This window comes from Ursus arctos, unplaced genomic scaffold (genome assembly GCF_023065955.2).
Source record: "Ursus arctos isolate Adak ecotype North America unplaced genomic scaffold, UrsArc2.0 scaffold_24, whole genome shotgun sequence".
Classification (NCBI taxonomy): Eukaryota; Metazoa; Chordata; class Mammalia; order Carnivora; family Ursidae; genus Ursus; species Ursus arctos.
This window is the reverse complement of record NW_026622919.1, coordinates 45,203,242-45,225,179: the sequence shown is the minus strand read 5'-3', so window position 1 is coordinate 45,225,179 and position 21,938 is coordinate 45,203,242. Positions and strand designations below refer to the sequence as shown.

Here is a 21,938-nt window from a genome sequence, read left to right as displayed (position 1 = left end):
TTAGCCAGGGAGGTTTAGGCCAGTGCCTCAAGCTTGCCTGTCTTGATTCTTCTCCCTTTTCAGTCCCCTTCCGTCCCCTCCTTTCTTCTTGTCAGTATACAGGAACTTAAACCCCTTTCTAGCACTATATTCCCCTCGAGGCCAGGGATGGAGTCTGTCTCGCCCATAGTGAATTCCCTGGGACCATTGGGGTCTCACCTAAGAGGTCCTTAATAAATGTTTTTTGAATGAGTGAATAGATGAAGCTTACTATTAAGGCTTTGCTGTCCTGGCTGAAACTCCTTACTTTTCTTCTTTCTTAGCCTTCCCGTATCACTTCCTTCTTTCATGAATTTGTCTTTTGCTGGTGGGCTTGTTGGGGGCTCTGAGCACTCACTCTCTCTCTGCATGGTGGGAAGAGCCATTTATTTCTGTCTTCCCAGAAACCAACCCCCCGTTCTTCCCTCTGATGGCATCTGCTGGTACCTTCCATTCAGTGTCCTGGGTGGGTGCTCCGTGCCGCCGGGGGCTGAGGGACTACAGCACCACCAGGGGAGCATTCTTCCTCACTCTGAGTGTGTTACTTCGCCTTTCTGAGTCTCAGTTCCTCCATCTGGCAGAGGCTAGTATTTCCTTCCTATGCTGCTAAGAGGATCCAAAAACAACTTTTAAAATATTATTTTTAGCATTTTATTAAAAACCTTCAGTAATTCGTCTTTTTAAAAGCAATTTATTCAGTTGAAATTTATTATTAAAAATTTTAAACATACATTTGAGATTAATATAACGAATAATTTTATATCCATCCTTGAGATTCAGCATAACTATTTTTAATTACAGAACTAACACCTGAGTAGAGTTTCATTGTAAAACATTCAAATAAAAAGAAAGAAAATATGATAGCAGAAATAAAGTAGCCAATAGGAGGGTTTGAAAGATAGGGTCAAGGAAATCTTTGAGAAAGTAGAAAAAAAATAAAGGTATGGAAAAGAGGAGAGAGAAAAAATAGGGAAAGTAAAAGATCTGCCTAGGAGACCCAACAGAAGAAATACAGGGTAGAGAAAACGGAAGGGAGTCCATGGTCAAAGGGGCAATACAAAAGTATTTTCCAGACCTGAAGGACCTACATTTTCAGATTTTAAAAACCCACTGAGGAGCTCCTAGGTGGCTCAGTTGGTTAACCAACTGACTCTTGCTCAGGTCTTGACCTCAGGGTCGTGAGATCAAGTCCCACATTGGGCTCTGCGCTCAGCGGGGAGTCTGCTGGAGATTCTCTTTCTCCCTCTGCCCCTCGCCTCGCACACACTGTAAATAAATAAATAAAATATTTTTTAAAAATTTAAAAATAAATAAATACCTTTAGAACTTGAAAAAAAATCCAAATATTTTAATTAGGTTAAAAAAAAAACCCTTTGCCTATTTTCCACTCTCCTCTCTGGAAATGATTATGCTGTGTAGACCTTGAGGACTTTCCTAGGCTTTTTACACATGTGTGTATGTGCACGTAGAAATAGGTTTATTTATTCATGTATCTATCTAACATAGAATAGTATTACTGTTTGCATTGTTTTGCAATTTGCTTTTTTTTTTTTTTAACCGTATGTCTTAGATACCTCTCATCCCAGAATATGTAAGTCTGCTTACTTTTTATCTGCTTAAGTCTGAGTATGGCTATTCTGTGGCTGATTTCACTATTCCCCTGTTGATATATATGTGGATGTTTTCCAATTTTTCACTAGGACAATATCACAGTACACATTCTTGCCTATCACCCGTGCTCAGTGCACACGTGTTTTAGGAAAATACTTTGAATTGGATTTTCTGGGTTCAACGGCATGCACATTAAAATTTATAATGATAATTGTCAGATTTGCCTCCAAAAAGTACTAATTTATTCTCCCTGAAATACAGAATACTCATTCCCTCATTCCCTCACCTTTCACTAATACTGGAACATATCCTTTGTTTTGTTTTGCTTTGTTTTGTTTTTTGGTTTTTGGATTTTGCCAATCTAGTCAGTGGAAAGTAGAAAAGTGTTAACTTGTTAGATTCTAACTTTCATTTTCTCGGTTAACAGTGATTCCAAACGTGTTTCGCTTTCCTTATGGCCATGTGTATTTTCTTCTCTGTGAGGTGCTTGTTAATTTTTTCTGTTTTCTTTTAAGTTTTTTGTCTATCGATTTGTAAGGGGTCTTAATATACTAGGAACTAGGAAAAAATCTGTCTCTTTCTTTATGTCTCAAATATTTTCCCCAGCCTATCACTTGCTTTTTAACTTTCTTTACAATGTCTTTTGAAACACAGAAAGCTTTAATTTTTTTTTTTTTGTAAGCCAACATGTTGATTTTTTCTTTGTGGTTGTTTCTGCATTTTTGGGTTTTCCTTGAGAAGTTCTTCCATACCAAAAGGTTAATTATAAATGAATTTATATATTTTTGTTTGTTTGTTTCATGCCTACTTCTTTAATCCACCAGGACTTTATTTTTGTGTATGGCATGTGGGCAGCTCTTAGGAATATGCTGTTTCGGGTGGGACATTCTGAGACCCTCCCCCCCCACCTTCCAGTCCCTTCCCTCTGGAGAGTCCACAGGCTCCACCAACTGGCTTAATGTTCCTCCAGCTGCTTTTCCCCTGTTCTGCTCTCAGTCATCATGGCACCATTCTCCCAGCTCCTAGGCGAGACATCCCTTCTCTCCCCCCTCCCCCCGCCCCCATTCTGAGGACTCTTTCTCCCAAGAGTCTTTGGCCTTCACCATCTCTTTCTCCATTGGAGTGGCGGTTCCTGCCAAGTCTGGGCTCGTTCTAATGCATCCTCCAGTTCTGCATCCGGAGTGATCAGAAAATACAGGTGTACAAAACCCAAAACTCTGGTCATGTCACTTGCCTGCTTCAATGCCTTCTGACTTCCTGGAGCACTTGGGAGAAAGTTGTAACCTCTTCCCCTGGCTTATCGAAGTCTTGAGCCAGCCCACCCAGCCTTGATAAACTTAAGGGGTCTGAGCTTAGGGGCCACTCTGGGAAGCCTCACCCTGTCCCCTTCCGGCTGTGTTAAGAGGCCCTGCTCTAAGGGCCACAGCCCTTGCACCTCCCGGTATCACAGCACTTAAATCTCTGAGGCTCTGAGCTTCGTGAGGAAAAGAATCAGACCTACGTGCTGGGTACCGCCGTACCCCCAGCGCCTGGCACCGGAGCGCGGAGCAGGCAGGCAGCTAGGATTTCGCTGTGGCTCCGTGGAGAGTACGGAGGCCAGAGAGGGGAAGAGGCCAGAGAGAGTATGGCCCCCGGGCCCAGCCGCTGAGCGCCCCCATCCCCACTCCGTTCCAGGGCAGACGGCACTGAACATCGCCATCGAGCGGCGGCAGGGAGACATCACCGCGCTGCTCATCGCTGCGGGCGCCGACGTCAACGCCCACGCCAGGGGGGTCTTCTTCAACCCCAAGTACCTGCACGAAGGCTTCTACTTCGGTGGGTGCTGCCCCCGCCCGGCACGGCCTACCCGACCAGCGCTGCCCCAGTAGGTGCTGGCGGGCAGGCCTGGAGCCCCCGCTGCGGATTCCTGCCCGCTCGGCGCGCGGACAGGTGGACAGAGCCGGGACGGGAGGCCACAGGGGCAGAGCCTTCTGAACGGGGCCAAGTAGGCATCCACTTGAGCAGCCCTGGATAGGGAACAGAGACCCGGGAGAGGGAGCAAGGAAAAGCCCGACTTCAGAGGCGAGGACAGGTTCTGAGAAGGGAAACGATAGCGATAGCGGAGGAAGGTGCTCCCAACTCCGCCTCTGCCCCTGTGCCCAGGGCTCTCCAGGACTGCAAACACGGAGTCAGAAGTAAGAGAGGAAAACCCACTCACTGACAAGTTAGGGAGTTCAAAAGCAATTGGGGTTAGGATTCTCTGAGTGAAAAAAAGATTGTAATGTATAATTTAGATACAGTGAGAGTCACCCGTTTTAACGGACAGTTCCGTTCAGCCCCACAAATGCATACAGGAGAGTAACCACTACCATGAGGACAGGGTACGAATAGTTCCATCACACCAGAAACTTTCCCCACACAACTTTGTCAACCCCTTTTCCCACTCCAGCCCTTGGCTGACAACCACTGACCTGTTTTCTCTTCTGGGTGGTTTTTTAATCAGTAGGACGAGCGGGGTCCGAGCAGTCACGAGGACAGGGTCTTGTCCAGCCCATTGTCCAGCATCAGACCCTGCTGGTGCCAGTCTGTCAGGTAGGATGAAGAGAGGGAACAGGAGCGAGACTGGAAGGGAAACAGTAGGAGACCTCCCGTCCAGTCCTGGTTCCATCCCAGGCTTGCTGTGTGACCACATATGATTCACCTGCCTTCTCTTTTCTTAACATTTATTGATCACTTAGTATATACACCAGGCGCTGTTCTAGGTGTTTGAAATATATCAGTGAACAAAACAAAGATCCCTATCCTGATGGAACTTACATTCTAGACTGGAGGAAAACCATCAATAATAAACATAATAAATAAGAACACTATGTAATATGTTAGAAAATGGTAAGTGCTATGGAAAAAATGAAAAATAAGGCAGGGAAAGGGGGTCAGGAGTTCCAGGACAGGAAGGAGGTGGATTACAATTTTAAATAGTGCAGTTAGGGTGACACATTGAAAAGGTGATGTTTGAGCAAAGACTTGGAGGTCGTGCGGGATGCACAATGCAGATACTGAGGAAAAGCCCTACAAGCAGAGGGAACAGCCTGTGCAAAAGCCCTGAGGTAGGAAAAATGCCTGGTATGTTCTAGGAAAAGGAAGAAGGCCACTGTGGCCAGAGAGGAGTGAGTGGGGGTAAGAGAGGAGATAACGTCCGAACATGCAGGGCCTTGGGGGCTGTTGCTGGAACCTGACCTTTTATTCTGGGTGAGGTGAGTCGTACGTGTTAATAGGGTCAGTCTGGTTGCTGTGCTGAGGATAGTGATGGAGGGCGTGGGTTGTAGTAGGGAGACCAGTGAGGAGGTTATGGCAGCGATCCAGCTTTAGTCTCTCTGCTCTCCCCTTACTAGGGGGCGGTTGGGGTCAGTCCTACTGAGGACTCGGGCTTCAGCCCTAGGGCTTGGGGAACACTGGGTAGGTCTATGAGAGAACTGAGCTCCAGTGCTCCCCACTGCCCCAGGCGAGACACCCCTGGCCCTGGCAGCATGTACCAACCAGCCCGAGATTGTGCAGCTGCTGATGGAGAATGAGCAGACAGACATCACCTCGCAGGACTCACGGGGAAACAACATCCTGCATGCGCTGGTGACAGTGGCCGAGGACTTCAAGACGCAGAATGACTTTGTGAAGCGCATGTATGACATGATCCTTCTGCGGAGCGGAACCTGGGAGCTGGAGACCATGCAAAACAATGATGGTCTTACGCCGCTGCAGCTGGCCGCCAAGATGGGCAAGGCCGAGGTGGGCTCCTGGAGGGCAAGAGGGAGGGCAGGGAGGCTCTCTGCCAGCTCTTGGGCTTTTCTGGGGACCCCACAGATTACACCTTGGCCTAGGAAAGGTCCACCTTAAGTCTGGAAGTATATCTGTGGCCTGAGGTGGGTTTGTTCTGAGTGACCACACAGAGATGCGGCATGTGGGGTCCCCCTACAGACTTCAGTCCCTAACACTCCATGCTTCTCTGCCCTGCTCTGAGCTCCCATCTGGGGTCGGAGTGGGGGAACTTTAAGGCCATGGTGACACAGTACCTCACATGCTTTGTGGCTGAGGATTCCTGTGTGGTGAGGCACCAAGCAGAGGCTGTGTCTGGCCCTCGGGGCCTTCAGCCTCTCATGAGGATAGGAGGCCCAGAATGGCTGCTCTGGGTTCAGAGCCAATGGGCTGCCTGAATCTGGAGAGACCACTGTCTGTCCTGTTGAAACTCTGAGCCGAGTCCCCAGCAGCGAGTATGGCTGCTTGCAGCCCTTTGTGCCCTGTGTGAAGTGGCTGAGGAACTCAAAGCTTAACCCTGGTGAAGATGTGGGTTGGGGTGGGCTCCCGTCTCTGTTGGTGCCTGGAGTCACAGTGGTCTGAGGTCAAGGTCAGGACGCAGGTGGGCCCGAGGGCAAGGCTCAGAGAAGCTCGCTCTTCAGCCTCTAAGTGTCCAAGCCCTGGGGTGGGGGCGGGGGGGAGGTGAGGCTTCTGGGAGGCTGTGGGAGGACTGGGTGGGTGCAGGGGCTGTTGAACAATCAGCCGTGCCAGCCTCAGGGCAGCCGACAGGGGAGGCCGGTGCCTTGAGGGCCTTGGGTCCAGTCCCTGTGGTCAGGGCTGGGGCCCACAAGGGACCTTTTCATTCTCTTGTGGGGAGATGAAGGGTTGGAGATTGGCTTTGACAGAGGAGGAATTGTGTGCCTTCCCACCCTCCCCACCATCTCCTACCCACCCCCGGGAACGCAGTTTGGGGGGGGCTTTGAGGAGAGTCAGATTAGGGCTGCAAGTGGAGCTTCCTGCTAGCCGCTGCGGCATGTGCTCCGCCTGCAGGGAGCGTGGCCCCATGACCCTTGGGTTTTCTAGAGGATAATGTGCTCCCCCATGGCCAGTCCTGGGGAGGTGACTCCCCCATTCCTGGCCCTTTCTCTTCTTCGTTCAGTGTTCTTTGGAAAACCTTCCTGGATGCTGCCCACGTTGGCCACTGTGCTGGGAGTGGAGGGTGCCGAGATGCTTAAGACACAGACCCTGTTCCTTGGGGCTCTTTGAGGCTGGGGCTCAGGATGGGGAGACCGGCCCTGTGTCTGGAAGCTCTCTGCCTGGACTGTGAAGATAAGGCTCCCATATGAGATAAGATGGAAACCCCCCTGGGTTGTGTGAGATCATGGTTCTGACACTGTTCTCGCCAACAGGACCCTCTTCCTGGTCCTTGGGTTTGTGCCCCACTAAGCTCTGGCTCCAGTTTTGGAAAGTGGCGAGCTGGAGAGCAGTGGCTCTCCACCTTGCCTGCACTTTGGAACTGCCCAAGGAGCTTTACAAAACGTAGATACCTGGGTCCTACCTCCAGAGATTTGGACTGAATTAGTCGGTGGTGTGGGATTGTCAAGTGCTCCTCAGTGACTCCACTGTGCAACAGAGTTTGAGGGTCACCTGGAGGGTGGGTTTCTCAGGCTTCTCTGCCAGGCTGGTGTCTTGTTTGGCCCCCAGTGAGCCTCGACCGAGATGATCTTGACCGAGGGTGGGATAGGGAAGCTAGAAAAACTTCTAGTTTCTTCTCCCATCCAGGTCCTACAGAAATTATTTCTCAAAAATGTCAGTTCCCAGATGCTTCACTCACTGGGGTCCCCAACGGGTACAAGGATTTACGAGCTGACTGTGCAGCTTTCCACATCCTGCAAAATGGCCTCCACACCTTTTGTCTCTTGTATTCTCAGTCCCTGAATTGGGCAGGGCAGTGAGGTTCACACCGATGCCGCAGATGAAGCCCGGCCCAGGGGTCACGGTGGCAGGAGCAGACGTGGGAGCAATCTATCCGGGTGGGAGCATCTTCCCAGCCCTGTTCTACGGCCGTTCCTCTTTCTGTCCCCAGATCTTGAAGTATATCCTCAGTCGGGAGATCAAGGAGAAGCCACTCCGGAGCCTGTCCAGGAAGTTCACTGACTGGGCATATGGGCCTGTGTCATCCTCGCTCTACGACCTCACCAACGTGGACACGACGACAGACAACTCAGTGCTGGAAATCATCGTCTACAACACCAACATTGACGTAGGTCTCTCAGGAGGGCTGGGGTAGGGCGGGAGAGGAGGGGCGGGGCCTCAGCCGCAGCGGGAAGACCCATGCCGCTGGCTGGACGTGTCTGTAGTCATCCGTTGCTTTGCCTCAGTGGGCAGAGTCAACACAGAGAGGAAGAGAGAGGATCAGCAGCGAGAGGTTTTCAGCTTTGGGGGGGAAGTGAGGCAGCAGACTGGATCTTCATCCTCCGCATGTTACCGAGAGTCATGCTTACCAGAGCCTGCCTTGCCTGGGGTTTCCCTGAGCCCTCCCGGCAGCGTGGTTGGCAGGGCAGTTTGGTTGATACAGTTTTATGGATGAGGAGACTGAGGCCCTGGGAGTGTTGGGGTTTTCCTAAGGTTACACAGTGAAGGGGCCCAGCTGGGGCCAGTCACGGCCCTTCCCCCTGGCAGCCCTTGCTCCCCACTGAGCAGCAGGTCCTGCGGCTGGAAGGCCAGCTCCTGTGGGGTTTGGCGGCTGCCTGGGGGCCCTGGGAAGGAGCTAGCGGGAGCCATAAATGACCTTCCCAACATTTCAAGCCAAACCAGTCTATGGGACAGAATGGCCCCTTCTCAGGGGCAGTGCTGACTCAGAGCTCCCTCTGGAGCGAGGACCCTTCGGAAATGGTGGTGTGTTCTACCCGCAGAACCGGCATGAGATGCTGACCCTGGAGCCCCTGCACACGCTGCTGCATATGAAGTGGAAGAAGTTTGCCAAGTACATGTTCTTCTTGTCCTTCTGCTTTTATTTCTTCTACAACATCACCCTGACTCTAGTCTCCTATTACCGCCCCCGGGAAGAGGAGGTACGTGGGCACCGGAGGGAGGCAGGTGGGGTGGTCAGAGGTCCAGGAGCTTGGAGCAGTCCCATGAGCAGACGAGGAAACTGAGGCCTAGAAAGACCAACACACCTGCATGGCGTTCCCCAGTTGTCATCCTTCACGGCTTCTAGGGACTGGAATGTGTGTCTAGTGCTTAGCTATTGTGCGGAGATGTGGAGGGTTGGGAGACCCAGGCCCTGCCCAGGCTCCACCTAAATCTAGAGCTAATTGGGTGTTTCTGCTGTGAGGGCCATGGGAAATGGGGGGGTCCCCTCACTCTGGGCCTCAGCTTCCCATTCATTACACGGGGCACAGAGTTTCAGCTTTGAGTGTCCTCCAAGTGTCTGGATATGAATGGGTTCTGGAATGAACAAATGCCACGAGGCGTGAGGGGTTGTTAGCATGGATTGGACTGCACTCCTCACTATAGAGTTCTGGGTCCCACTGTGGGTGGGGACAAGGGCAGGGGCTGCCATTTTCCCTCTCACATTGGGCTTCGTGCTGGCCTCTGGCTCAGCTAGAGGGTTTGGCATGTGCATGTGTGTCCTACCCCCAGAGTTGGCATTACCCCTGCCTTCTTCATTCCCCGTCTTGCACCCATCCATTCCTTCCCTTCTTCCCAGGCCCTCCCACACCCCCTGGCCCTGACGCACAAGATGGGGTGGCTGCAACTGTTAGGAAGGATGTTCGTGCTCATCTGGGCCACGTGTATTTCTGTGAAAGAGGTGAGCGGTCCCGGAGCCCTTTGGACTTGCCTACAAGGCAGGCAGAATGACAGCAGGCCTGGCTTTGATCCACCCTTCTCTGCCTTACTATGGGGAGGGGGCTCTGGGGAGGCACTTTCTTTCTAAGCTTTAGATTTCTTAGTTACAAAATGAGAATAAATAAATCAGCAGACCTGTCTCGCCTGCCTTGTCTATCCAGTCCTCCGTCCCTCCGTCCATCTACCAGCCATTTATCTACCCTCCCAGCCACTCAGTGACCCATCTTCCTGTCCCTCCATCCACACATTCAATCACTTCTTTCATTGACCCAGCCACTCATCTGAATTTCCAGCATTCTTCCTCGCTGTCCTTCTATCCTTCATCCATTTTCCGTCTTTCCATCTGTTTATCGATCAACCCCTTATTGACCTATCCATCCAACCAATGAATCAACAGGTACGTTCTGAACACTTTCTCTATGTGGAGCCCTGGGGGAGGTGAGAGGGAGGGAGTTTGTCCTCTTTAAACTCACAGTCTTGTAGGGGATTTCAGATAAGCAAAAACATCTGGACTCTAAAATAGACCACAACAAGGGCCCTATGTGGGGTTCAGAACAGCATTCAGAGGAAGAGAGATGACTTTTATCTGGGGACAGGAGAGGGAGGGAAGGCTTGAAAGCAGAGATGACATTTAGTCTATGAGGGTGGGATTTGGCATGAGGACATTGGAGAGGAGGTCATTACAAGGTGGGCATGGGGAACAACATAAAAAAAGGCTCAGAGGCAGGAGAGCTAAGGCATATCATTTTTTGTCTTTTTTTTAAATTGAAGTTTTAATTCCAGTAGAGTTAACATACAGTGTTATATCAGTTTTAGGTGTACAACATAGTGATTCAGCAGTTCTGTGCATGACTCAGTGCTCATCACGACAACTGTACTCTCAGTCCCCTTCACCTGCTCCCCCATCTCCCCACCTGCCTCCCCTGGTATCACCAGTTTGTTCTCCGTAGTTAAGAGTCTGTTTCTTGCTTTGTCTCTATTTTTTCCTTTTGCTCATTTGTTTTGTTTGTTAAATTCCGCACGTGAGTGAAATCATATGGTGTCTGTCTCTCTCTGGCTGATTTATTTCACTTTGCATAATACTCTCCAGCTCCACCCATGTCATTGCAAATGGCAAGATTTCATTCTTTTTTATGGCTGAGTAATATTCCATTGCATATCTATCGCATCTTCCTTATCCATTCATCTATCAGTGGACACTTGGGCTGTTTCCATAGTTTGGCTGCTGTAAATAACGCTGCAATAAACATGGGGGGGCATGTATCTCTTTGATTTATTGCGTTTTTTGTTGTTTGGGTTAATACCCAGTAGCACAACTACTGGGTCGCAGGGTAGTTCTGTTTTTAACTTTTTGAGGACCCTCCATACTGTTTTCCACAGTGGCTGCACCAGTCTGCATTCCCATCCACAGTGCAAGAGGGTTCCTTTTTCTCCACATCCTCACCAACACCTGTTGTTTCTTGTTTTTGGCTTGAGAAGCTAGGCCGTATTTGGGGAATGGCAGGGAGTTGTGTGACGGTGCTGCTTTGCTGGGTCTGGGTGAGGATGAGGGGAGAGTGAGAGATATGAGAAGATTTGGCGGTGCAGCCAATCCTACCCTGGGATTGCCTCTGCTCCCAGGCATGGGTCCCCTTCCGTATCCCTCACCTGGGCTCTGGCTTGGCCTTCACACCCTCCCCCTCACTGAGTCTGGGTCCTGAGGAAACACCACCTTCTTCAGATCCTCCAGTGAGAGGCATGGAGAGGGTGCAGCTTTTCTTTCTTTTTTGGCCTCAGGGCATCGCGATCTTCCTGCTGAGACCCTCAGATCTGCAGTCCATTCTCTCTGATGCCTGGTTTCACTTTGTCTTGTAAGTAGGTCTGTCCCATTTGGTCACTACTGCACAGGCAGGGCCGAAGTCCTGTATGGTGGCTGCTGTGTCCTCTGAAACACCCATCCTCCCATGTCATCATGTCCCAGTCATTCTGGGTGTAGTCTCATGGCCAGGGACCTCCTTTCTCCCTTCTATTAAGAGAAGCCCGTGGATGCCAATGGAGAGGACCAGAAGACCCTAGCACAGTGCCCACCAGCAGCTTGCAGGGATGACTGTCTCCAACCTGCCACAGAGCTCCGGGTGGCAGGTGTGGCAGAGAAGGCAGGAAGAGGCTCAGTAGTGCTGTTTACTTCTTTACGAAGGGGGGGGGTACGGGCCAATTCCTCCTAGTTATGTAGGGTCTAGAGGTTGCTATCTTGGACTCTGGAAGATCAGGGCTGGAAAGCACTAGAGAAATCATCGAGTCTCCTCTGTAGGTGTGAAAACCAAAGCTCAGAGCAGGGAAATGAGTTACGCATCGTCACCAGAGCCTCAGTGGTGTCGAAGCTAGCCCGGCCTCCCAGTCCTCGTCACCCTGTGCTAAAGCAGGTTGGCTACCACGGGGCCCCAGCAGAAAGCCCAGCTCTGCAGCCTCTCTGAACGAGGTCATGTGCAGCTGACGTCAGAGGCTTACGTGATCCCTGTCTCTAAATGAACAAGGCTGGTTCAGCATCGCTGCCACGTGAAAGGAACAGGACTTGCCATGTGGAGTGAAGAATGTTGGGCTCTATAGCTCTGTAGATCTCACCAAAGTCCCTCTTCTGAGCATTTGGGAAGCTGGGTCTGACGGACCTTAAATCTTGGCCCAATGTTTCCAAATACCTAGGTGTTTTATTAAGTATTTACCTGCCTTCTAGAGGCATGAACGGAATCCTTCATCCCTGTGGGCAAGTAGGGTGCCCAAATACCGCAGTGGGTAGAAGGACCAGGGGCAGTGCGGCCCCATGATATAAGGCACATGGGAGTCTTCCCCCTTTGAGAAAATATGGTAATTCCAGAGAAGAATTCATTTATCCAGCCACTGGCTTTAGCGCAGACAAAAGGCACCAATGCGTTGTCCTGCTTTTCTGCTTCTTATGTGTTCTGTTAATGATGAGGAAGCGACGATATGCTTCCTCACTTCAGTCCAAAATGCATCGAGCACCCAACCATTTGCTTTTCACTGCACAAGAAAAACAAGGTTTCCTGTGCCCTAACTTTAACTAGTTAGATATTTTATGATCATGGAGACGGCCTGATGTTATAAGCGGTAGAGCCTTTTATCTAGATGTCTGCATAACTGATGGTGTAGCACTGTTTAGGAGTAGATTTTGGTCCTGTGTGTTTGCTATATATTGTACTTTAAAATTTTTAATGGTGGTAAAATATATATAACATATGAGTTGCCATCTTAACCGTTTTAAGCGTACAGTTCGATAGTGTTAAGTACATTCACGTTGTTACACAACCACTCTGTTTAGCATATCTGTCATTTAGCATACGTTATAATTTTAAAAAAGATTTTAAAAAGTAGGTTGTGGGGGACTTTTGTTATGATTGGCTTTTAAGTATAGACGTTGTTAGCTTTTGTCATTTTTGTTAAAAACGCAATCATCCGCTCATCCACCTTAGTCCCCTCAGTGGTTCCCTGATCTATGTGGGGATCGGAAATCACATGGGTCAGTTAGGAAGTATGGGCTTCTGAACCAGAATCTCCTTGAGTCCTAGGGATCTGTACTTTTAAAGAGTCCCCGCCAGCTGCAGCCAGCCCGCTGTCGGCTGGGACTCGCCTCCGCTGATGCCGTCTGCACGGCTGGGTGTTAGACGTATCGAGAGGGTGTGGGCCAGCCTCACCTGTCCCTTCAGCGTTACCCATCAGGGGCCGGTTCGGGGGTTTCAGGGAGGTGGGGTTTGGGTGTCTGCCCTGATGCTGAGGAGAGGTGAGTAAGGCCCTTGTCTCCTGTGTCTCCTGAACAGTTTTGTCCAAGCTGTGCTTGTGATACTGTCTGTCTTCTTGTACTTGTTTGCCTACAAAGAGTACCTCGCCTGCCTTGTGCTGGCCATGGCCCTGGGCTGGGCCAACATGCTCTACTACACGCGGGGCTTCCAGTCCATGGGCATGTACAGCGTCATGATCCAGAAGGTGCGTTGCAGGCTGGTGAGCACCACAGGTGTGTGGGCTCAGCAGTGGGGGAGCCTTCAGAGAACGTCCATGTTTCAGATGGGGAAACAGGTCTGCAGAGCGAAAGAGCCTTGTCCCTTGGGCCAGCCTCTGCCCTTTCTCCCACACACCACCGTCTCCCTCTGCTTTTGGCCAGGCTTTAAGTGTCCAGACCTTAAAACACCTGAGCTTGTTGGGCATTGGGAAGGACCCATCTCGCCCCCAGGCTGTGGTAGGCTGGTAAATACTTAGCAACCAGCTCTCTGGGGAAAAGTGCACACACACACACACACACACACACACACACACACACACACACACACAGAGACACACAGATGTTATGATTATGAAACATTTTACCCTAGAAAGGACGAGCAGTACATAAGTTATAAATGCTCTTTATTGTAAATTCCCAATAGCTAGTTGGATCTGGCAGAATGATTGGTTGATTTTTCGTGAACTCCTATATCTGTTGCCAATCTGTGGTTGCAAGTGACAGTGTTGTTGCCACCTCAATATCACATCAGTACCGGTTGATGTTTTCTCTAAAGAGTAAGATGAAAGTGAAACAGTGCAGCCTTGTGTGAGAACTTCCCTCGTTTGTCAAGGATGCGAGCCCCTCATTTGCTGACTTGGATAATAGTTTTCAAATATTGGAAGACTATTGCATTAATGTTACTGTGTTATTCACAACACAGCAGCTACAGATAAGACATATCTTAAAGTTTAATCTGCCTTAACTTTGTCTCCATCACTGTCTTAAATCTAGACCTAGACAGTCAGCAAAGTAATGAGTCTGTGATTTGTCCCATTTGCCAATTTCCGTGGTGTAAACCCTCCCACGACTGACCTCCAGCTGCCAGGAAGACGTAGTTGAGCCCAGAGTCAGGAGGAGGTGCACAGTGACCCATGATACAGTAGGTACACCATGGCTGCCGGAGACGTAAATGACCTTAATTGCATACATCATCGTAAAATGAGTGATGAGTTTTGAATATTCATTATCTTTGTTTTTAATATAATTTACTTAATTATAAGTTTATGTGATTTAATTTTTAATAATGGCTCTGTTTAACAGCCAGCTTACAAAATTCATGAAAACGTAACCGTCAGCTCTTACGAGCTGGCGTCAGCTGACTCCAGCACACACTGCCCCCGGGAAGTGTGAGGATTTCAGACATGAGACACTATGAAGAAAGGTGCTCACACACAGGGTGAATCATCAGGGACAGAGACGGACTGTGTTCCAGGAGGGAGGAGGAAGAAGAGCAGGAACGGAAGGGAAGCCTTCTTGGAGGAGATGGGGCCCAGAGCTGAGCTTCGGAGCATCAGAAGGATTTGCTAGGGGAAGGGAGAACGGTCCGAGGGAAGGCATGGGTGGGGCCTGGGTGAGGGTGGGAAGCAGTAAGGGGTCTAGTGAATATGTGCGCAAACCTTACCCTTGAATCATGTCTCTCCCTTCATAGGTCATTTTGCATGACGTTCTGAAGTTCTTGTTTGTGTACATCGTGTTCTTACTTGGATTCGGAGTAGGTAATTGATGTATAAATAAGAGGAACTCCCACATTTGTAAAGCACCTTATGCAGATGTCAAAGTGACAAAGCCCACAGCAGCCTCAGCAAGTTATGTCACCTATCGGGGAGGACTTGCCATGCTTAGCGTTTTCCAAGCGTTCTTTTTACTTCTCTCAACATCTCGACCAAGGGGGAGTCATCATCCCTGATCGTACCAGACCTGTCACTCTTGTCCATCCACACTGTGGGGCTGCCTCCCACATTCACATCCAGCATCTTACGTGGCCCTCACAACCTGAGAGAGGCTTGGCAGGTGGTTTTGGCCCCATTTTACAGATAGGGAAACTAAAGTTTGCAGAAATGTGACTGATGGTCTTTGAAAAACAGGAGTGAATTAATGCATCAAGGTAAGCTCCTTTGGCTCCCCACGTCATGTTACTTGCAGTTTGCTTCAGATATATCTGTGAGAGCCTCTGCTCTCCTGGGGACTGGGGATGGGGAGTCCCCTCTTAAAGTCTCTTCATTTGTACAAGCTGATTTTATTTCTAGCCTCTGCATAGAGAGGTATCGTTGTATTTTCCCATGCCAGTTCTCCTCCATCCCCCTATGCCACCCCCCACTCATAATCATTAGCATTTGAAATTAGGCAGCCATTCCTATCTTCTGGTATCTTTGTTGGGCCACACTGTGCTTGTTTGTTCCTTCGCTTGCCTGTTTACTCATCCATCCATTTACTCACTCTTTAATTTGACCATTCATCCATCCACCCATCTATCCATTTAGCAATGAGCCACTGCTATGGTGTGTTGGAAAGAGGAGAAGAAAGAGGCCAGGTCTTGGTCAGGGGATCTCCCTACAGAGCATAAGGAAGAGACTCAGGACCTTATGGTCTTGGAGGAGATGACCCAGGCTACAGGAAGTTGGGAGCCAAAAGCCTGGTTGGGGAGCCAGGGACACACATAGGTTATAGTTAGCAACTCTGCAAGGCTGTGAGTGATCAAGGGCTGAATGGCAGAGGAGAGGAGGGGGAGAAGAGTGTGAACTTTGTTAGGCAGGAAGAGCTTTTTGCAGGAGGTCAAGGCAGAGAACCAGCCTGATGAAGCTTCCAGGAACTGAGGCTGGAGGCGAAATCTAAATGACCAGAGAGGATGAGGCAGCAGGCCTGCAGTGTGTGTGGTGGGGGCATGTGTGTACCTGCAGGTGTGCATGAGCCTGTTGGGTAATTAACCAGGCAGAGCACCAGAGGAGAACACCCTATTCTGTCCTCCCAGCCCTGGCCTCGTTGATCGAGAAGTGTCCCAGTGACAACAAGGACTGCAGCTCCTATGGCAGCTTCAGTGATGCGGTGCTGGAACTCTTCAAGCTCACCATTGGCCTGGGAGACCTGAACATACAGCAGAACTCCAAGTACCCCATCCTCTTTCTGTTCCTGCTTATCACCTACGTCATCCTCACCTTTGTCCTCCTCCTCAACATGCTCATCGCCCTGATGGGAGAAACCGTGGAGAATGTCTCCAAGGAGAGTGAGCGCATCTGGCGTCTACAGGTGCGCCTGGCAGGGACCCTGGTATGGGGGTCTTCACGGGGACTCAGTTCAGCACATTGTATTGAAACCAGTATGCACCAGCGGACCTGGGTTGGGGCCTGGGAATGTGCACCAGCTCCTTGTGGTTGGCCAGGTTTGGGGAAGTCTTAGTCGAGGTTCCTTCAGCATAGGGTCTAGGCAATGTGACTGGACAGCAGTGCAGGTGAGACAAATTCAGGCTTATGGGAATGATCTGCTCAGAGTCTAGTGTGATGCTGAAATATGACCTTCAATTGCATTAAGAGGAATATAGGGCATAGAACAATGGAGGTGACAATTCTGCACTCCTCGATTCTGGCTGAAACATTCCTTACATGCTGGGGGCCTTACACACAGAGGGCACTAACCCACAGGATTGTCCAGAGCTGGCTACCAGGCTTGGGAGAGGACTGGAGGCTGTGCCTCACAAGAAATGGTATTGGGAGTAGGGTTGAAGAAGGTGAGAATTTCTTCACATGACTGTGGAGCTTCTTGTGAAGGGACAGCTTCCTTCTGTGGCCCCAGAAGGCAGAACTGAGGTGTATGGGCAATGACAGAGAGAAAACCTTTGATTTGACACAAGGAAGTTTCTCATTATTAGGGCCTTCTTAATTGGATTGTTGATTACATTCAGGAGAGATTTGACAAATTATTGACAGTTAAACTGCTGAGGGGATTCCAAGCCTGGCATGCCGGTGGGATTACATCACCGTGGGATCCCAGGATCCTAACATGTTCAGTTAGGAAGCTCCCGGACTCCCAGAAACAGTATTTATGTTGTTTAAACAATTTGAACACCTTTCCCGAACTTACCGGTTTTTCATTTTTGAGTTCTGTGGATTAGTTGAACCCTCTGGATCTGTGCATTAAGCACCCAGCGCAGGTGGGGCTGGCCGGTGGTGTACGTGCACGTACTAGTGTGCGTGTGTGTAAGCGTGTGGGGTGCCTGCACACTTAGCAGAGCTGTGTTCCTGGGTCTGCTCCTCACTGATGTGCTTAGGCTCATTTATTTCCCCAGAGAGCCAGGACGATTTTGGAGTTTGAGAAGATGTTACCAGAATGGCTGAGGAGCAGATTCCGGATGGGAGAGCTGTGTAAAGTAGCAGAGGAAGATTTCCGGCTGTGTTTGCGGTAACAGAGGGATAGGGGTCCCTTGGTGGCGGTCTTTGGGGGGGCGAAGGAGAGATGAGTCAATGAATGTCAGAGACACGGTGCTGCCCTTTGCTTCTGAAAGCACAGCTACAGTTGGTTCCGGCCTCCGCAGAACATGGAATTGCTCATACGGGGTCACTGGCCCTGGGACGAGGCTTCTCCAGCTTCCGAAGGAAGAGGGAAGGAGACTGCCGGCAGTAGGCCCCCTCTCCGCCCCGCGCAGCCACCCCCGTGGCCTCTCCCTGTCCGCTGTCCGCTTTAGGAAAGATCTGCCAACCGGGCAGTCTTTGTCCTTCTCTCTAGTCTGTGTGGGTTCGTGTGACACCAGGGGACCTGAGGCATGTTTGTCACAGGCAAATGGAGAGTGAGACAGCTACTTTGGACAGATATCAAGCTTTTTGGTTTTTAAAAAGTACTTACACATGCCATGACCAACTTTCCTGAGGACGAGTCTACTTCATCCTCCCCCATCTGACTTTCTGATCTTACAGACCACCCTCTGTGTATAATCTCACTGTGCCCAACTTCTCTGACTGAACCTCCCACGCCGTGGAAACTATTTCCAGCTCTAAAACCCTTAACCTAACAAATATCTCTAATGTTCACACCCTCATTCTCGAGATGTTCCCTGGATGTGAACTTCAGCCAAACCATTGCCTCCAGTCGCAGTCTAGCACCTTAGACTGCCCGCTCTTACTGGGGTCTGAAACCTGACTGCCTTCTCCTAGCGCAACCTTAACCCTAGCTGAACCCCAAACTTCTAAACTTCTACAAGTTCAATCCTCACGCTGTCACGTCTTCTCAACCTGGGCCCTTCTCCCCTCCTTCCCCATGGACCGCCTCTCACCAGTAAGCACACCTGTGCTGTCTGAAGATGTCCCCTTGACACCTCTCTGAGTTTCTGGGCCCCACACACTAGGAGGGGACTAATCCCTTGAGGTCCTGAAGATGGGGACTTGGGCGGGTTTTAACCCCAAAACTGCTGACATGACCCTGTGAGGCAGGAGTCCCAGATCCCTGGTATGGACAGAAGGGGAGCTGTCTAGAGCACTCCGAATGCCATGCTACATGTTTGCATTTAATGAGGAGCAGTTGAGAAGTAGTGCGAATGATTACCACACTTGCAGGATCAATGAGGTGAAGTGGACTGAATGGAAAACGCATGTCTCCTTCCTCAACGAAGACCCGGGACCCGTGAGACGGACAGGTACTGTTACTGTCAGGAAGTGTGATGACCGTGCCTGTCTGACCACGTGACCTTGGGCAGACCGAGCCTGAGGGCTCTGATTTTCCCCATCTGCAAAATGGGAGGTTGAATTAAATGGGTTCTCAGGTCCCTTTCAGCTGTGACATTTTATATAACCCTAGTTGGAATAACTTTTAAAAATCAGATGGTGAAAAAAGAATTAGGTGGTGGTGTAGACATGGAATCCCACATTACAGAGCACCACCTTTCTAAAATAATGGTTTTGGTGGGTTTTTTTTTTAAAAGCAGATGTCAACAAAATCCAAGATTCTTCCAGAAGCAACAGCAAAACCACCCTCAATGCATTTGATGAAATAGATGAGTTTCCGGAAACTTCGGTGTAGAAGCAGAACCCAGAGCTGGTGTGAGCATGGGCCGTCTGATGCTGCAGGCTGGGTCCTGGACTCTGTGCTGAGGGCTTGTGGAGGGATGCAGCCTCACCCTGCATGCCCAGAAGCGGAAAGCAGCCTCATGCTGAGTGCCGGCTGACAGGCAGCTGCCAGTCTGCTTGAGTGGGAAGCACCCTGGATTTTTTGTTTTACTCAGCAAAGGGTTTGTGTAAACCCATGGCCAGCAGTCCTGAGCTTGGGAGTCCCTGAAGTCCAAGGTGAAGCCCCTGGGCTCACCAACTGCAGGGCAGCTTGGCTGGGAGACAGGGGTGGCAGGGAAGGGGTAGAGGCCTGAGGAGCAGAACTTCCTTCCTTCCAACATCTCCTCAACAGTCCCCAGCCCCAGCCCACGCATTTTGACTGTCTTCCTTACTGTGACTGGGTCTCCTGAATTTAAGGGATTCTTGATCCCATCCCAGAACAAACAGGGGAGTGAACTAAATCGGACGTCCTGGGGGCAGGGGGACTGAGCTATGGAAATGCCCTTCCGGACCCTTCAGGGAACAGGAAACTACCCCTGGAATGAGTGCCTTGGTACCCCAAGGCTTGAGCTGTCTCAAACTGAGAGACGTTTTGAGAAGAGTAATTAACACGGGGTTTTTATTTTCAATAGAGAAAAGACATTTCAGTTTTGAATGAAAGTTACTTCAGATGAAGTATGTAATTTTAAAAGCTGAGAAACAGATTTGGGGATTTGGGCCTGGGTATAAGTATTATATACTTGGCCTCAGGGTGGCCAGAGCAGGGACAAAAAGCTTTTCTTTACACACACAAAAGTCCACATGAGACGTGCCAGGCAGGGCCTGTGCGGGCTGCTGTGACCTGGGTGGAAGAGACTGGCTCTTGTCCTTGTCCTGGCCCTGCCGTCACGCATGCCTCCCAGCTGGGAGTGGGGCTTCATCTGACACAGAAATAGCAGCTGCTCTGTTTACACGGTCTTAAATCTCAGAGGTTACTATTATACATCAGTACTTTTCATTGGAGGAATTTAATGAAATAGCCGGAATGCTCTGGTATTAAATATTTTTGTTAACTGTGAATTTTGAGGCCAAGGAGAAGGAGTGTGAGAAAGGAGTGTTTGCCAAGACATAAGGCTTCTTTTTAGAGCCTCATCCTCTGGTTTTTCTCCCCCCGAAATTCCGCACAGTCAGTCTGGGGCAGCAGTCAAGTGCGGAGGGGAGACTTCTTCCGGGTCACTGGAACCTAAACCACCAGAAAATTCACTCTGCCTTAGGTATCTGGTTCATGTGGGAATTTTTGGAGGCAGAATTATAAAGATATTAACCACACGTTTTAACTTTAAAGGGCATAAAAATAAATTTGGCCTTTGGACAACTTGGCAGTGGGCTAGTGAATCTGAGCTGAGGCAAACTGAGGAGTGTGGGCCAACCAGTGCCCTCCGGCCCGTTTCTCCACTCTAGGCTGCTCTGTGTGCCAACTTCCCTGAGTGGACACTTGGCCTTTGTGCCCCTGACGGGCTGGGCCTGGGAGAGGTGGGGCGGGTCAAGGACGAGCCTGAGACCTGCCCAGTTGGCGGCAGCCCCTGTACTCCCAGCTGAAGCCGACCGGGCTCTATGCTGTGGTGCTCAGGTCAAGCTGCGGTGTGAGCAGGGGTAGCAGGGACGGGGCATGTTCTCTGGAGAGGGGAGACCGGGGGAGGAGGGTTGTCATAGAGGCAGGAGAAGCACCTGTGTTCCAGACGGGCAGAAATAGTGCCAAAGGAAATTTTGAGGACAAGGATTTTGGTTCCGTTCTGTCTAGCGACTGCTCCAGATAGTAAGGGTGTTTACACAGAACTTAGGAGGGTTGTTGTTAACGATCCCGGTCAGATGGACAATGGGGTCCTTTTAGCCTGGAGATCAGCATCCTGTATCTGGCGTTCCCTACTTGGATACATCCAGAGCACATGTCCTGGTCTGAAGGGCAGCCGTTTGGATCCATGGTGCCATGACCTGGGAATTCCAGAATTGTTTTGATTCGGATATGAATGGATAAAGTCGCACAGCTCTCCCTTTCCCACTTGAACAAAAGCTGGGGGTGAGGCAAATGGAAATCAGTAATGGGATCTCGGTCTTCTCACACATCTGGAGAGTTGTTCTCTGTAGATCTGGATGGAATTTGTTGGCAGGGGCATGTTCTGTACCGTATTCGTCCCTGAAAGGCTTTCAGCCTACATCATCTGAGCCTCGGTAGGTTTACCAAGGCGAAAGGAAGCAATGAGCCAACGACCATTTGTTTGAAAGGATCAGAGCCCTTATTTTATACTTGGAAACTAAAGCCCAGAAAGGAAAGTGGATTTGCTTAAAGCCATGCAGCCATGCAGAAAGTCACATCAGAACTGTTGAAGCTGCAGTGTTCTGACTCCTGGGCCACAGGTTTCCCAGCACCATTTGTTTTCCTAGCACAGTTATTGAGTAGATGTGAGCCCACCTTTGTGGTTGCCACATGTTACGTCAGGGGGCTGAGGCTTTCTGCTCAGGTGATTCATGCTGGCAGTCTGCATTGTCCCAACGATCCCTACGACGGGTTTGAAACTCAAGTGTGCACATAGGTGTGCATGGACCACACACACATGCACACATACATACACCACACCACACTGAATCCAGGGGCATATCAGGACATCTTAAAGCTTCATAGTTTACATTTCAGTAATTTAAGGGGTAGGCCTTTTCCAGGGATGGAATCTCCTGTGCTAACATAATGGTTTTGCCTAGGAATTTTCCTTTGGCTCAACTGCCTCAGGAGGAATCTATTGTTCTAGACATTTTGTGATGTATGTATCTGGAATAAAAGTGGTGCTTACCTTCCTCTCTGGGATGTGGCAGAA

The 21,938-nt window shown here is 49.9% G+C and overlaps 1 protein-coding gene across 1 annotated transcript in view; it reads left to right on the top strand.

The window, feature by feature from the left end:
- TRPV3 (transient receptor potential cation channel subfamily V member 3) overlaps positions 1–20,729 on the top strand; it is a 30,982-nt gene extending 10,253 nt beyond the window's left edge. Inside the window, exons 7-18 of the mRNA XM_044390808.3 lie at positions 3,304–3,444; positions 5,111–5,391; positions 7,484–7,660; positions 8,313–8,471; positions 9,110–9,211; positions 11,026–11,099; positions 13,059–13,224; positions 14,709–14,775; positions 16,029–16,303; positions 17,340–17,452; positions 18,601–18,680; positions 18,969–20,729. Coding sequence (XP_044246743.1) covers positions 3,304–3,444; positions 5,111–5,391; positions 7,484–7,660; positions 8,313–8,471; positions 9,110–9,211; positions 11,026–11,099; positions 13,059–13,224; positions 14,709–14,775; positions 16,029–16,303; positions 17,340–17,452; positions 18,601–18,680; positions 18,969–19,063 — 1,730 coding nt within the window. The 3' untranslated portion in view covers positions 19,064–20,729. The remainder of the gene's footprint in view (positions 1–3,303; positions 3,445–5,110; positions 5,392–7,483; positions 7,661–8,312; positions 8,472–9,109; positions 9,212–11,025; positions 11,100–13,058; positions 13,225–14,708; positions 14,776–16,028; positions 16,304–17,339; positions 17,453–18,600; positions 18,681–18,968) is intronic.
- Positions 20,730–21,938: the final 1,209 nt, after the last annotated feature.